Source organism: Sciurus carolinensis, chromosome 14 (genome assembly GCF_902686445.1).
Source record: "Sciurus carolinensis chromosome 14, mSciCar1.2, whole genome shotgun sequence".
Lineage (NCBI taxonomy): Eukaryota > Metazoa > Chordata > Mammalia > Rodentia > Sciuridae > Sciurus > Sciurus carolinensis.
The window spans coordinates 62959034-62977174 of NC_062226.1; the positions used below are offsets into that span (position 1 = coordinate 62959034).

The following is an 18141-nucleotide window of genomic DNA, read 5'->3' on the forward strand; positions in this document are numbered from 1 at the left end:
GCTTCTACAAACGACTTTTCTCTTAGTTTCTCAAACCCACTTAGTTATTTTGCCTCTAGAATAATCAGATCATATCTGCACCTATGATTGCAGAGGGTGTGGCTTATTTGTGGAACACAGAGAAGCTTCCCATACCATGTCTACTGAATAGTAAACTTTATCCTCAAGGGACACTCAAGGTCTTCCACCACAGCTAAACAGAGTCATAAGGGGCAGACTTCATGGAAAGTTGCTAAAAGGATGGAGATAAGCAATGGAAAGCAGGGGGACTGGATCTGTGATCCAGACCCAATTCCATAGTCTATTCTGGGAAGCTTGAACAAACCATTTTTTTTGTTTGTTTGTTTGGTGACTTGGAATCACATCTGTGAACTGAGCATGAATTTATTTTGGAGCAGGGTTTACTATGAAAGGCTACTGAAATTACTCTTTTAACTCTTAGAAAAATATAAGCATAAATGTAGGGAAATAGACTCATAAAATCTAAAAGTTGCTGGGTCTTCTTTATAACAGGTAGACACAGTCTAAACCCTTATTTAACCTAACAAGAAGGAACAAAGTCCTGAGGGTATGTCTTCTAACTCCAAATTTCATTAAGACATCAACTAGAAGAGGAAGAAAAAGGAAGTTTTTTGTTTTTTTTTTTAAGTATACACAGCAGAGGTTAATATACAAAAAAAAATCCTGACTTTGTGCCTTTTCTCTGTGTCAAGGATTTAGTTCATTTGGTACTTTCAATAATCCCTGAAGGTAAAGGTGGAAATTATTATTCTCTTTTTAGTAGGAAAAAAAAAACTGAGATTGGAAAGTTTAAGTGAATTACTTATACCTGAGAAAAAACTTAATTCTATGAACCTTTGCTTACAGCCCTGGAAATCCAAAGGCCATGAATGTTTATCCCTGGAATTGGAAAGAATAATCTTTTCAGGTTTCTTTCACATTTCAACAAAAGCTCAAAAATTTAGCCAGTCCTTATGAAAATTTCAGTGATGGACTATTGCTGTCAAATTGGTCCTGTTTCTCTTCTCCCCCACAGTGGTGAATGTTACATGCTGGCCCTAGAACAATCTAGTGCCTGCCTTAGCTCCTCCTCCCAAGTTCAAAAGAAAGGACAACATTCACCATTCCAGTGCCAACAAGAGCATGCTCAAGGATCCAGAGGCTAAGGGAATTTCTGTGCTTGTTGAGTTCTTCAGATGAACAACTATCATTCTCATCAAAATAGTGAAAGACAAAAAATTCATCAGGAGCATGTCGCAATTTCATAGACTGACAGATGGAAGTGTGCAGCAATACATCTTATATTACTTTCTTTGACAGCTACAGATTGCATGCTGAGTTTACCTGGGCTGATACATATATTCTGCAGGTGCAGTGTTGAGAGAGAATTTTTTGGACATTTTTCTGGATATCATGGAAATAAAGTACCTAGGTAGAGAAAGAAACTTCCTGGTAGTCCAAATAATATTTCTCCCTACTGATTCAAATATTCTCTCTAGTCACATAATCCCAACATAAGCATTTTTAATGACTGCCAAATTTATTCTCAAATATGGATAGAACAGCCTTCATTAAAGGGTTCTCATCTGTTGAATTTATGAAATGATTTGTAATCACTGACTCTGAGGGAATGTAACTTTTTCTTTTTTTAACTAAAGCATCAGGCTTCGTAAGGGACTATATATATATATATATATATATCATACATAAATAAATAAATAGCTTGGGATAATTAAACTTGATATCATAAATTTGATTTTCATTTTAAAAAACTGAAATTGCACTGTATCCTTACAGCAGTCCTAGTTAACAAGTACCAGGGGCATATAAAGAAACTAGATCTTCAATAGCCAGCAACACCATGTCCCACCATTGTGATGACTATCTTCCCAGCAACATTCACACCTGATAAGTATACGGTGTAGATGAAAATTTTCAGAAGGGCAGAGGAAAAATATTTTTTACTACCAGTTTCTGATGTCTTCAGTACATTGTCTAATGAAGAAAAGATGTCTTTGAGGAATGTAAAATGAAGTTAGTATTTCCAGGAAATAATTATTCTGCCTTGATCTGCAAGACACTGAGACAGAAGACAAACTGCATTGCTAATGGAGTGGACTAGCACAATATGGCTGCTTTATCAAAAAGGAAACTAACACTCTGCTAACAGAATCAGAGCTTCTACCATCACATGGCAGAGTCTTCTGAAATCTACAAATCCAGTGCCACAGGAAAATATGTTTATGATGGATGACTTTATGTCAACTTCACTGGGACAGAAAGTACCCAGATAGTTGAGATATTTTATAACTTATCCAGAAACACCCAGGATAAGGTGTTTATCATTAAAACTGGTAAGACTGAGTAAAGTAGATTGTCCTCCCTCTTGTGTGCATAACAAAGCTGACTGAATCAATGTTTCTTCAGCACCAGAGACCCAAATATTTATGAGCACTCTCATAAGGTTATATTTAATTCACAGTTGTATATAATACATAATTATTATTATTAAGGAGCTATTAAGAAATATCTCTCCAAGTAAAAACAAAAGTGAAACATCTACAGAGACTCAGGATAAGGCAGAAGTAACAAAAGCATTATTTCAGATTGGCTCCCTGAGGAAAAGGGCTAACAGGATCACATCCAGACTGATCACTCCTGATCTCTGCTATGGAACTGATCTCTGTGTCAAAAGGCCCTCTGTGGAATGTTCATCTTGTGAAACACTACTAAAAAGCATGCATGAAACAAAGGTGGTCATTAGCCCTGACATACTCACTAGTTCCTCTAAATAAATCCAAGGTATTCACTGAGGAGAGAGGAAGGAGTAGACAGACAGACAGAGACACACACACACACAGTCCAGACTAGAGTCACAGGTAAGAAATCCAGCAAAAACCACAGCCTTTTTTCTGTGTGATTTTTGTTCCCAGTTGAAACATCCAAAGATCTAAATACATTGTCAAGTCAGGTTAATATATGCCATATTTTCTAGTTTAGCATAAAATAAAATATATCACAAAGGAATTCTGATGTGCTAACACTTAGTAACAGAATGGAGGTGGATTCACATCTGCTATGGTTTGAACGTGTCTCCAAAATTCAAGAGTCAGTGGAGTATTAAAACAGGTGGGCCTTTTAGAGGTGACCAGGCCACAAGTACTGCTCCCAGCTAATGGGATTAAAGCCAGCTTGCCCTCTGCCTTGAACTATGTGAGGACACAGGAAGGAGACCAAATGTTGGAGCTTTGATCTCAGACTGTGACTGCTGAGACTTTAGAACAGTAAGAAAGAAATTCCTGCTATTTACAAATTACTCATCTCTAGTATATTTTCCTGTAGCAGCACAAACAGACTGAGATAGTATCTTACATTTCCTGATCAAATACTATTTTGCAATTAAAACAATTGGGGAAATCAATCTAAGTTCACCTAGGCACTATTTAGGATGATGAAAGCCATGACTACTAAGGGGATGAGCTACTCAAAAAATCAAGGAAACTTCTGAAGGTTCAGCTTTTCTGGGCTTACACAAAGTCTACTGGGTAGCAGACAACCCCAGAAGTCTACTCACCACAATGTCCTCGGGAAATGTGTCTCTGCTGAAGGAACCATCATCAAACATGACCTCGTAGAAGGTTTGTGACGTCACAGCCATCACCCGGCAGCTGTAATACCGTGTGTTACGGTGCTTTGTGATGACCGTCTGACCCACAGAGATGGCCTTCTCACAAGCCTTGGACTTCTGAGAGATGGAAAAGGGGAAGAAAAGAAAGGATACAAAATAAAAGAAATATTTATTTAGAAAACAATAATTCATTTGGCCAATGTTTTTTAGTTTTTTAAAATTTAGGATTAGAGGATTATTTCAAACTTAAAGAAAGATGCAATAATACAAATAGTACAAACAACGCTCACATTTGACCCTTTACCCAGACTTATCTATTGTTGGTTACTATTATTATTAACATCTTACCATTTGCTTTATGGTTGGCATATTCTTTCTTGTGTGTGTGTGTGTGTGTGTGTGTGTATGTGTGTGTGTTTTACATGAGGAAAAAGAGTGAGTTTGTATGTATGGGCCCAGCATGTTTCTCCTTTATCATTTGTAAGCTATAAATATCATGGGATTTACCACTTAAACACTTGGTGTTTATTTTCTAAGAAGAGGGAATTCTTTGACATAATCACAGCTCTAGTACAGTTATTAACTTCAGGAAATTAAACACTGATATGTATCTATTACCAGTGTCCCATCAATCAACTGATTCAATAATGACTACTGTGGTATTCCTCTCCCCTATCCCAAACTTCCAAGTACAGGATCTAGTCCAGTTATATATGGCATTTAGTTGCCACATCTCTTCTTTGTGTGTGTTGTGGGTTGAGTGCAGTACTAGGGATTGAACCCAGGAATGCTTTACCGAAGTTATTTCCCCATCCCTTTTTTATTTTGAGACATGGTCTTTCTAAGTTGCTGAGGCTGGACTCCAACTTGTGATCCTCCTGCCTCAGTCTCCCAAGTCTCTGATTATAGTATAATGAGTCATTATGCCCAGCAATTGCCACATCTTTTTAGCTTCCTTTAACCTATTTCCACAGTCCCTTTAGACTTAGATTACACATTCTTGATGTGTGCCCATGATTAGACTTAGATTACACATTCTTGGCCACAATTCCACATGGGTGATGCTTGTCTTCTCAGATATTTCATCTGGAAATACATGATGTTTACATGTTGCTCAAAGGCGATTTTAATTTTGGTTTTGATCAAAGTACAGTCCAATTTCACCACTTATTTACTACTTTTTTCTCACACTAATAACAATATGTGGAACATCCTGTTCCTCATACATCTCTGTTTGGACTTAGTATACACTGATGAGTCTCATTTACCCATTACTGTAATAGTGATGTGTGCTGACTGTTCTGCTGCAGCATTTCCTCCATATTTACTAGTCATCATTTGGCATTTGTAAATGGGAGTCTCCCTCACCCACATCTACCCACTCAGCATTCATCTATCCATCCAATCATAATCAGTAAGAGCTGATTAGTTCCTTCTCCCCAAATTGTATAAAATTTCTATTGCACCTTATTAGTTTGGTGCTGCTCAAATTGTCCCAGGTGTGGACAATAAGAGTCCCTTCAAGCTGGTTCTTGTGGCATCTCTTTCTAAAGCAGTTCATTCCCACCTGGCCTGAGAAGAAGTTCCAGGATCATCTTACACTATCCCTAAAGTTAGCCATTCCAGGAGCATGGTTCATTTTAGAGGGCAGTTCTGTGGTTCCCAGGTAGAGAGGGATTGAGCTGCTCACTGCAACAGTCTGGGTGGGAGATGAAGGCCTACAGTAAGAAAACTGAGGACAAAGTGCTCATGATTTGGACAGAAGGGCAGGTCCCATTTAAACAAACATATTCCTAAGGGTCTCCTACTTGTAGAATGAATTCTGCCATCCAGTTTCCCACAAGGACGCTTTTCTCCTTGAAATCATTCCCCTGTGACTGCTGAACTAGTTGGGAAATTATTCTGTGTCATTAGATGTGTGAACACTTATTTTCAGTCCTGGGGAGTTCACCCAAGACCTCACACATGCTGGGAACATGTTGTACCAGTGAGCTACAACTGATTCTGTTTCTATTGTTTTATTTTTATTTATTTATTTACAGAACTTGGGATTGCACCCAGAGCCTCATACACAGTTGGCGAGTGCTCTACTATTGAGCTACGACCCTAATCCTCTTTAAATTTTTTTTATTATTTATTTATTTATTATAGTACTGGTGATTGAAATCACAGGTGCTCCACCACTAAGCTACCTTCCCAGCCCTTCTCCTTTTTTATAGTTGTCAATGGACCTTTATTTATTTATATGTGGTGCTGAGAATCTACCCAGTATCTCACATGTACTAGACAAGTGCTCTACCACTGAGCTACGACCCCAGCCCTTTTTGTTTTGAGACAGGGTCTTGCTAAGTTGTCAAGAACTTGTGATCCTCCTGCCTCAGTCTTCCAAGTAGCTGCAGTCACAAAATAGTGATTTAAATGAACTATACCTGAAGTAGAAATTCTTACTTAAATGTTAGGTGACAGGATAACACATATGCTAAAATAATTACCCAGTTTCCTATTTCATTTCCCTGCCCATTCCCTTTAAATGCATCTAACTTTTCAAGTAAGAGAATGACTTAGATATAATAATTAGTATGAGTGGAAGCAAAGTCAACAGAGTTATATGGGCCCTAAAATAGGCCCATGACAGTTGCTTAAGTTTGTACAGGTTACAAATAATTCTCAGATGCCACATTCACAACCTATGTGACCATACACAGGGGCCCTCAGTGACTTATATTACGGCCAGTTAGGACTCCATCTTGTAGAACATATTTACAGATGTTGCCCCTCTCTGTCAAAGTTACAGAATTAAATGACTGTATTTTACTATGATATTATCTATCCTGTGCATGTTTTATTAAAACTGGAATTCTTACTCAAAGAAGATAATGTGATTTGGATTTGAATTCTAAACTCAAATTCCTACTAGCTGAGTGATCTTAGGGATGTTACTTGACCATTAATAGCCTAATCTCTTGATACTTACATCAAAGATCTGCTTTAAAAACAGGATGAACTACAATTCATCAGCAGTAGGTTTCCAGAAAATGTTAACTGGCTACATTTCAGGGAATGGAAAATCTTCCCTTAAAGTATTATTTTTAACCCCAGGGTAATAATCTGCTCTTCCTACTGTACCTCAGTAACTGGCATGTATGAATGGGCTACACCTTGGCTTCACAATGACAAGGCCCAATCCAGCTCCAAGTCATTTCTAGTGGAACAATGCCAGTCCCTGCTCTTCATCTCATCCATTCCAAAAGCCTATGACTCTTGTCCAACTTGGGCACATGGCCATAGCACCTAGAAAAGAAGCCTTTGTTCACAACTCTCTTAAGATTCTGGACATAGTACCCTTCTATTTATGATCCCTCTTATAACAAGATAAAATCCACAGGTCAGGATCAGACTTTGTCTTTTGATCAGCGCATCCGGCATCACATCTATTACACTGCTGCTACCAGATGAACAATGGGTGCATGCATGAATGATGGAGGGAATGAATGAATGAAATAAAGATCAGAACAGAAACATTTTCAAACTGGAAGAAGAAAGACTACAGTCATTCACTTTCCAAAAAAGGCAAAGACAAAAGAGAATTTAGGAAAATGTTCATCTTTCTTGGCTTGGGCAATAAGGAAAGGAAGGAAAAAAGGTCTGTGGTGAAATTCACAGAGTCTGAGAAGTAGAAGGTGTCAGTCAAAGGAAAAGAAAGGTGAGACAAACTTTATAAGGAAAAGGCTAACTCCCAATCACAACCATTTTCTTCCTGCTTAGATCATGAAATTTATGCAGACTGACTGGTTAGAAAAATGGCCAGCACACAAATTAAATACACAACCTTCATCTAAATAAAAATTCTCATAAGCTTCAAGCATGACCATTTCATGGAGTGTACTAAGGAAAATGGATTCTTTCATAATGCTATTTTGATAGGCTTTCTGATTTATTTTTGCAGGAAAAATTCATTGACAAGCATATCCCATAACTGATTATATATATCCTCAAAAATATTTCCTGTCAGAAAAGCCTAAGAAGCTATTGATGTTAAGAATGTCATTTCTGATCAGAGAAGACAGACGCTACGCGAGAGGATCCATCAGATTAACGGAATGGCTGTGTTATTTTGAAGATTAGTGTGCAGGCTAAGGTTGTGAAAGTAAAATTTTCTTTAACATGAGCTAAGCAGAAATGAACAAACAGCTTTAAAAATAAAAAAAATTCACTTAAAAAATGCTAGAGCCAGTTAGGGATGCTAGGAATATGAAGAAAATGCTACAGAAATTCCACAAAGGCATAATGAGTTCCTAGGAAATGATACATCCAGAGTTTTCAATATGTCATATATAAGAGCTGGTAAAATTCTCCCAGTTATGCTATGAGGTAGCTGCTATGTTGAGTGGAAGATACAATGGGGCAGTCAGGTGGTTCTTCCACACCTTGGTGCAGTGAGAGGCAGTCTAGGGTGGTGCTCTCCTGTGGCATGTAAACTAAGTATCATCAATCAGGAGAACGAATGTGGGAGGTAATCAAAGGAGAAATAAAGCCAACCATGAAGGAAGGCTATTGGAATCTGTATAGTTGCCTAAAAAAGTTACATTTTCTTCTTCCTCTCTTGTAACTTCCATTGATTAAATACTTCCTCTGTTCCAGATACCCATTGGGACACCTCACACATGTAAAGTTATTTAATTTCCCAAATATATGTACAAGGTTGCATTAGCAACTTGGATCTGCAGCACATCTCGAAATAGAAATGCAGAATGTAGCATTATGTATTCTCTTTGTTCTAATGTGTACACAAATGTACACATACATACACACACTTTGTAAACTGTGAAAATTACAAATTTTTCCTCCTCTCTATTTCCACATCCTTGCAATGTGATTTTGCAGTTCCTCCCATCATGGTATGTAATCTATCTTCCACTCTTTGAATCTGTACTAGAATGTGGTTTAGCTTGCCTTGGCCAAAAGAAAATGGCAGAAGTATGCCAATTTTAAACCAAACTCTTTGTTCAAGAGGGCTTATATATTTCTGCTATAAGCCTTAGACTCTTCCACATGAATAAACCCAAATTATCTTGCTGGCAGATGAGAGATTACATTGACCACAGGTGTCTCTGGATACATATGAAAACTCAGCCAAGATCAGGTGGGTCATTCTGCAGTTGACCACAGATCACGAAGCAGCCCAGCCTGGAGAGAAGAACCATGCAGCGGAGTAAAGCTCACACTGATGACCTACAGAATCATGAGTAAATATTTCTCATTGGTCAAAGTCACTTGTTTTGTGATAGTTTGTTAAACAGACACACACAGACACACACAGACACGCACACCTCTAGAGAAAAGGAATCCTGAGGAGAAAAATATACCACACACAGCAACCTTTCAACAACTGCTTTGTAAAAATGACAACATTGCTACTTATAAAAGGGCACAATGGAACTTAATGAAGACACCTCATGAAGGGGTAAATTATGGAAGATAAAATGAGTAAATTTTAGTGACTGTGCCTGACATAGGAATCTAACTTCAATATGAAGGGTGGACCATGTAAGCACTACATTCTCAAATATCATTTCATCCTACTGGGTTTTGACAGAGAGTAGAGAAATTAGACTCTAAAGCAAGATCTCAGAGGGAAGTAATTCAATGGCAGAATGAGGGAAGATTCCAGAATGGGCATTATCTTTATCAGACCTAAGTTCACCCTGAAAGAGGTCACCCAACATCTCATGGGAGATGAGTCATGAGCAGAGATATTCCTTTGGGAAAGTCCCTCACCAGGTTCTCCATCTATATAACAATGGTCACAAAAGGGGTGTAAATCCAAATACAGTAATACACACAGAAGTTCACAGAGCCAGCAAGTCTGAAAAGATGAAGAAAACAAAATAAAGCACTTAGACAACGAACAGGCTGAAAAAGCATGTGTCCATTTTTATCTAATAATCCTTCTCAACTTTGTTATTTCTAATTTCTATGAATTATCAACCTGTGAAGTATTATTATATTTTTTCAAGGTATCCACCTTGCAATATCTCCTACAAAGATTGGAATAAATAAATTAGTACGAACTATTCTTTTACCTAACTTACACAGCTTAAGTCACTCATCTAAAATTTCCCTGTTATACTGAAAGCTTTCTTTCTAAAGTTAAAGGAGCTAGGTCAAAGTCCTTTACTCAGAAAAACCTAAGACCCTTGGGCTTCATGAAGAAATAATTGCTCTTATAGCATAAATGCACATGTAGACTCATAAAAATGTCACAAGTATTTAATTTTCTACATATCTGTTTTTTCATGTGGTTTTTATTTCTCATGAATTTTTAACTACAAACATATAATATGGTGGAAAATGGTGGTAAGTTTCCCAAAAGATTCAAGGTTTTATTCACTTTAATGTTTGTAGAAATAAAATGAACAGGTTGTATTAGATTCTAAGGAAAAAACACCTAATTCTTTTCCATTGGAATCATGAGCTCCTCTCATTATGGAGGCAGTAGTTCTGCTTGGTCAATGAAAAGGACTGGGAAGACAGAACCATCTTCAGATGTAGCTGAATACTGATTTCACAGCAGTAACGCCAAACCTTGACAAGAGGAAGGTACTACCTGCTATCTATTCTGCAAGGCAAGCAATTTACTTCATAAAGAGTGAAGAGGAGTTCACAATTGATTGGTAGGGCTAGCAGTGGCCCAATGCTAGGCCGAAATCTTGATGTGAGCTTCTCCCAGAGTCACATCCAATTTCCTTAGTTGCTAGAAAATGTGTGAGCTTCAGGTACCAGCCTATGGATGCCAGCCTCCAGAAGCTCTTGGGCTTTTTCCTTTCAGTAGTTCTTCAGGCTTCTTGAGTTGTAGTGGTAAAATTTGGGAATAATTATAGTTTCAATACAATCCCAATCACTTACAGCAAGGTTTGTGTGTGTTTGTGTGTGTGTGTGTGTGTGTGTGTGTGTGTGCGCGCGCGCACATAGAAATTAACAAGCTGATTCTAACATTTATATGGAGATGCAAAGGACCTAATATCCCAGAGGGAATTTAGAAAAGAAGCTGGGGCATTTACAATTTGGAGGAAATAAAATGAAGAGAAGTACTTATTCAACAATTAGATGATACAATGTAAAAGATATCTGATGGGATATTTTCAACAGAGAAGCAAGGGACACAGGGATTCCATAGGCATTCTTTCTGCCTATAAAATGGGTATAACCATATTATCTACCACACAAGGTTACTATGAGGAACAATGAAATAATGTACCATGTATGAATATGCAGAATACACTATGAAAGTGCAGAGTACACTATAAAAGACAATATATACAAATTTTAGCTATTTTTATTACTTTAATAACCCTTGTCTAGCTAGGTGTGGTGGCACATACCTATAATCCCAGGGGGCTCAGAAGGCTGAGGCAGTAGGATCATGAGTTCAAAGTGGGCCTCAGCAACTTTGTGAGGCCCTGTCTCAAAATAAAATATTTTTTTTAAAAAAGGGGGACACTAGTGATGTGGCTCAGTGTTTAAGAGCCCCTAGGTTCAATCCCTGGTAGCAAAACAAAATGACCTTATCTAAATTTATATACTGTATCCAACAAAAGTAGGTGGTCACCTTGAACAAGAGACAGAGTTAGGGGGAAAGAGGCAACTGTATACAACAGACACACTGTATGAGAGAGGGGGACAGACAGACACACGTAAACTACATTTCCTTGAATTTCAGGAGAAACAGTCAAATGAACAGGAAAAGGAAAATACACTGCAAGATTTCTCTTCCACCAGAACTACCATAGGAGTAGCACAGATTTTGCCTATCTGCCATGTTAATCAAAGGGGATAAATTCAGTCTTTAAAGACCATAATTAACCATGCAAACTCATATCACCTGTCAGTCTGTCTCATGCTGAGTCAATCTATGTCCCCAGCACTGTGCTAACAGAAGTGTGTGGGGTTCCAGTGGGGGCAGGAAGAAGGCAAAGAACTGACAGGCACTACAGCAGTAACCCCTTCCTTCCCAGGCTCATGTCTGGGGCCCCTGTTCTCTATTGAGCAGTGTTAATCTCTGTGGTCCTTATAACTTCAATTAAGCTATTTTCTTAGACTTAATAAAAACAATACTGTTTTTCCAAATACGTAAAAAGGATGAAAATGACAGCAGACTTTAAGGTATAAATAAAAAATTGCTGAATATATGGGTTTGAAAATTTTATACTTCTTTTAATTCTTGAGAAATGTACGGAGACATACTTAACTGTAGACCTACCTAGGTATCTAGGAGGGACAAACTAAATGGAAAATAACTCATGAGGGAACTGGTTGCTTATGATGCAAAGGATTTTACTTCTTTCTGCTTCCTGCCCCAAATAAAGGCTTCTGAGTGCCAGATCAATCCAGCAATGGCTAAGAGAAAAATTAAATGCTATTTTATTGAAAAAAGTCAGAAAGAGAAATTTTCTGTGTCCTCAGATGTTGCTTTATAACTTCACTGACCCTCTACACTCAGCATGGGACAAGATGAGAGGATGCATGATACATCACAATGGAAACAAGTAGGCTTCACATAGGAATGTCAGTAAATAGCCCATTTTACCTGGAAAGGAAAGAAGTATTTGATTTGTATGTGAAAAATGTGTCACATTATTCACCAAGATGGTCCTAATATTCCAAGGAAGGGCAGGATAATAATGTTTGAGCCTCCCTAAACTTTACTGTCATCTGCCCAGGAGGTCTTCTGAATTAATCAGAGATTTATGCATCATGTCTGATGAGAGTGGGCATATAATATAGACTTAAGGATCACCCTTTTAGATAGAACTTTTTTCAAATTATCTTATTTAATTGCCTTTCAGTTGATAGTCTTAAAATTATACTTTCATTATATTTTGTCAGTATCTATGGATTTAAATATGACTATAGCATCTAATTACTGTTTCAACATGAAGAAATTGAAAACCCTGCCTCTTATGCTTAACATATGTGGGAATTCCAAATGCCCTTTTCTGCCATGGGTCTGCTCACATATTCCATTATATTTTTCTACTGTATCCATGGTGCTCAACTCTAAAATCAATGTTAAAACACAGGATTAGCATCACTACTTAATTTTCTTAACAAGCAATTAGATGACACTGCAAGTCTTAATTATTTTTTTTTAAATGGGGTACAAATTGCTGAGAAGATTAAAATTTTCCAGGCTGAGACATTAATTCTGTGAAAAACTAAATAAGTATTTTACTTGAAAACCTACCTTACCTATATATGCTAAAAGATATATAAGATAAGTGACCTCAGAGTAAAAGACTTGATTTTTCTCAGTAAGATGGCCCTTGAAGGTGATTAGGTTACCAAGTGTCCCATGCACACATTTCCTAATGCAGTTGGCCCTCATAGTGGAATTTCTGTCTGCTGACTAGCTCCCTGGTTCCATGTGCAGTTCATGGTGTAAATAACAGAGTCAAGTACGGAAAGTAACACTGATAGTTTTCTCCTGGTGATTCCAATGAGTCTACTTTAGAGATAAAAACCAAACCCATGCCAAGATGAATTTTTTTTCAACTTAGGTTAATATGCAGTTTTATAAGGAAGAAAAAAGTTCAGGCAAACATTCTGTCCTATTAAGCCATATTATTCTACATAGAACTAAAATAACATTTTGAAAGAGATGAAAACCTATAGCTTTTATAAAAGTTCTATTTTGTTACAATAATAAAGTTAATTATTTTAATTTTCTTTCTGAAATATCAAAGCACAACTATTTAACAAGTTTTTATTCTAGCATATGAAAACTTTCTTGATGAAAAATCCTTATACACTGTCATTTTATTTGAGGTATTAGTTTCAAAATCCTTTCAAGTAATTTTTAAAACTTTATTAATTTTTATTAATTTCTCCATGCACCCTTATACATTTTAGAGTAGGTAAATGTTCTTGAAGATGATAAAACTTATGAATTTCCAGAATAAAGCAAAACAATTCAGCTCTAGGAAAATTTTCCAAGTTGTCTCCCAATTGAGATGTTTAGCACCATGAGCCAGGCCACAAAAAAAAAATTTTCCCTCCAGAAATCAGCATTTCAAGAAAATTATGGCAGCAGACCCTCTTCTCTGAATGTTTTTCACATTGAATAAGGTTAAATTGCAGATGTGCATTCAATTTTAATCTAGAAAACCAGCACTTTTTAATAAGCTCTGTACAGCAAAGGAAACAAGTATGAGAAGAAAGCCTCCAGAATGGGAGAAAATTTTGTCAGGTACTGCCCTGACAAAGGATTAATATCAAGAATACAGAAAGAACTTAAAAACCTCAACACCAAAAGCAAACAAACAATAACCCATTCAATAAATGGGCAAACGAACTAAACAGACACTTCCCCAGTGGAGGAAATACAAATGACCAACAATTACATGAAAAAATATGTTCAACATCTTTAGCCATCAGAGAAATGCAAATCAAAACTACACTGAGATTCCATCTAACTATAGTGAGTATGTCAATAATAATAAATTCTGGCAAGAATGAGGGGGAAAGGGAACTCTTATATACTATCAATAGGAATGTAAATTTTTATAGCCACTATGAAAATCATTATGGAGGATCCTCAAGAAACAAGTAGAATCACCATATAACCCAGGTCAGCATACTTGAGTGATACATGCATACACATCACATGTTTATAAAAGCACAATTCACAATAGCCAAGTTGTAAAATCAGCCTAGGTATCCATCAACAAGAGGACTAGATAAAGAAAATGTGGTACATATACACAATGGAGTTTTATTCAGTCATAAATAAGAATAAAATTATGTCATTTGCATGAAAATTGATCTGGAAAGTATTATGTTAAGGAAAATATGGCAGACACAGAAAGACAAGTATTAAATGTTTTCTCTCATAAACTAGAATGAAGACCTTTAGGGTAGAGGGAGGGCTCTGGGGAGTGAAACTGATCACATTACATTATATGCATATATAAATATACCACAATGAAACCCATTATTCTGTACAATTATTATGCACCAATAAAAAGATATTTTAAAGAACAATTTCATATATATTATCTGCATATATCATCTGAACTTACATCAGTATAATATCAGAACTCTGAGATGTAGATAATTCTCTCAGTGAGGTTTTGGCATTGATTTACAGGGTAATGCAGTAAAAAGACTGAGCGGGAATATGAACACAAGACTGCCTGATGCCAAGATTGTTTTAACCATACCCCTTTGCCCCAAAAAGTGCTCACAAGTCCTGAATTTTTCTGGTGCAATGACAATTCAAGTATCTAGAATTATCAGAGTATTTATGGCCCTTAGGTTGAGTTTCCAGATTTCTGGGATTTAAATGTAATAGGAGCTTATCAAATGCTTAAGAAAATGATTATTTTTCATTTATACAGAGTCTAGAATTCAATCACTTTTATAGTAATCCTTCCAAAATTATTCTAAAATCTCTTGCTTCCCTTATTAGATTATGCTTGGGTATTTTGAGTCTCTCAGTTCCCGCTTCAGGACTAGAAGATTCATTTTTCCAGGTTCTGAGGGTGTTATTTGCTGACAGGGTCAGCATCAGTCCTCTCTGGGAATTGTGCTTGGTTGGAACAGAGATGACTTGAAGAAGTTTACACCTTCTTCCAGGGGCAGCCTGTGTCCTTGGTGGGTTGTTGAGGACAATAAACCCTCAAGGGTCATCTCAGCTTTACAGCTACTTCTGGGGCCAGCTGAAGTATTGGTTGACATCTCACTGCACCTCAACTTCTCCCACGACCTACGCTTACTTCCTTTGCCCTTCTCTTCTTTTTCTTTCCCTTCCTCAAGTGATGATGCCAAGGGTACTCCCTGATAAATTTTCTGCCTTAGCTGCTGCTTCCCAGGGAATCTGTTAAACCAAAACCACAAATAGGACCAATTGCTCTGGGTCATGACAGTCCATGATGTGGATTACTCTCTAAAGTGATTCAAGGTTGGGGAACTTTCACTTCTCATCGAACTGTTAATTGTTTATCTCATTTGACCTTACTTACATGCATCCTTTACTTCTTATTGATATGAAGTGCTAATCTTTCAGATTTTTTAAAATTTTGAATATGCTAAATTAATGGGCATATTTGAATCTCATCAACAAAAACATTATAAAGGCCCTGAGGTAAGACTTAGAGAGTCCTTTTATGATTAAAAGGCACATACCACCTTATGCCCCATAACTTGTTTTGGTTCTTTACTGTTTAATTCTGGTTTATTAAGTTGTGTTTCTGATAGTGGAAGTTGTTGACCAGATAAGATATTTATAAGATAAGATATCTTTAAGATAAGATATTTCCTAATAACCAAGGCTCTAAAGGGGTTGCCTGTTAACATATTAAAAATACAAAACAACTGAAAAATATTGTGGGCCTCAGCTCCAACACAGCTTCAAGTTATCACAGGGGCTTCTCTAAGATTTTAGGCATGCAAGCATTGTCTATTTGCAATCAAATAAGGTGTCTCACATAACATGTACTAACATTTTTGAAGTGCAGTTGGATGTTTCTGGGAAATACATCTGAAATTATGTTCTTTTACCTAACCAGATTAAGGGATAAGAAATCAAAGCCTGGGAAAAGGGGTACCCTAAAGAGAGACATTATTCTCAGTGACTGAGGAAGTGACCCTACTTTCTTCCCCAAAATAAGGAGGATGTGGCTTGTTGATCCTAAAATGGAAAGGCCTAGATTGTTAAAAGTAAATTCTTTCCATTGAATGGAAACAGAAACTGCACATAAAGAGTAACTGGAGGGCTGGGGTTGTAGTTTAGGAGTGAAGCATGTGGCTAGCACGAAAAAGGTCCTGGGCCAGCACTGGGGGGGAGGTGGGGGGGGAGAAAAAGGAAAAAAAAAATAATTGTATGGTAGCAAAATATGGCTTGTATTTGAATCCAAGTATTGATCAAACCAGTGTAGACTGTGTTTCAAGTGGACAGTTCTAGGAGGGAACAGTGAGCAGAACAAAAGTCATACCAAGATATTTACCTCTGCTTTGTCCTGCATGGTCTCTCCATTATGATGACATTCTGTGTACTCAGCTGATTAAAATTAAAGAATGCAATGAACACATCTGCTGTCCCTTCCCACAAATTTAAAAACCTCTTGAAACACTTTACTTAGTTTCAAAAGTGGGACTGGAATGGCTGCAGCTGGTACCAGAAGTGGGACTAGCACAAAGACCCTTACCAAGTGACCAGATTTTGATAGAGATCTAGAAATGGGGAGATGAGAGGATAGGCTGAGGGTGGCTTGACAGAGGCAGAAAAACTTCTAGCAAGGGCTGTGGAGGTTGCTGTGGGGAGTGGGCTGGTGTCAATGAAACTTCCCCTCTACATCCCATAGCCAAGTCCTATGATTAATTAGCAGGCTCAGCAGAAAGTGGGTTGGCTTAAGACTCATTCTACCTGCACTGGTCTAAGGAGAGAATAAATGGAATTCCCAAGGGGAACTAAGCCAAGAACATGGGAATTTGCTGCAGATGTCCTGAAGTACTGCTCTACTACAGGAAGTATGGTAGAAAATGGTTTTATGCTCACGAACCTGGCCCTTCCCAAGCAAATTACTAATAAAAATATAGTAAGAAAGTAAACTGAGGGGGGATGAAGAGAGTTAAAATTTTAAAATGGGATATATTTAATTTCATTGACAACATTAAAAAAAATTCTATTTTCAATGGCTTTGGTGAACAAGGGAAAGTTTGGTTCCAAATGTAAATATACCAAAAGGTCTATGCTAAATATTTCTCCTCCCAGGAAAAGCTGACCTTAACTTTCTATAATCTTGGATAAATGAACTGAGATCTCAACAAAACACTTCTATTGATAGGAAGAAGATAATTTTTTTTTTAACAACATTTGCTACACTTAGAAATACTGATCAGGTTTAAGTCTGAATCACTATAGTTGTAACTTTTTTTTTTAAATCCCTCCATGAATTCTATACTTCACACCTTTGCTTTGGTTAGAATTCTCTCCTTTGAATAAAATCAGTGCAAACTCAGGAGTCCATTCAAAAACAAACACATGTAGAAGACACAAACCATACTCAAATACCAGATAATTATATGTACAAGTCTGAGAAGAGTATAGTAGGCCATTACAAACTTTATTGAACAGATGGTTAGTGAGAATATTAAAATTATTAAAGGAAAAATAACAATTAAAAAATCCTGTCATCAGTGAAACAGACATCTCAATCTAAGAGGCAAATGAGAGTTTATGGAAACAATACCAGTCAGGTCAATTTAGATGAATATTAGCTGAATTCTGGTTCCCTTTATGCAAAGTATATAAGAAAAATTAAAGGAAGCAAAATTGAGCTATGCAGTCGAGTTCTAAACTTAAGTGAAGAAAAACAAAAAAGGATGGATTCAACCTATAGCTGTGTTTGGTATGTCAATGCTGTTGGAGTCACACTCAACTGGCATTAGGTGTAAATAAAAGTACGTAAACTCTTACTTGTAATTAATTCTCAATGAACCGATTAAGTATCTTT

General features: G+C 37.0%; 1 protein-coding gene across 6 annotated transcripts in view; it reads right to left on the reverse strand.

The window, feature by feature from the left end:
- The window catches only part of Kdm4c (lysine demethylase 4C), a 360726-nt gene that overhangs the window by 33809 nt on the left and 308776 nt on the right, over positions 1–18141 (reverse strand). For all 6 annotated transcript variants that reach the window (XM_047524586.1, XM_047524585.1, XM_047524589.1 and 3 more), the window contains one exon: positions 3575–3745. In XM_047524586.1, the coding sequence (XP_047380542.1) occupies positions 3575–3745 (171 nt within the window). The remainder of the gene's footprint in view (positions 1–3574; positions 3746–18141) is intronic.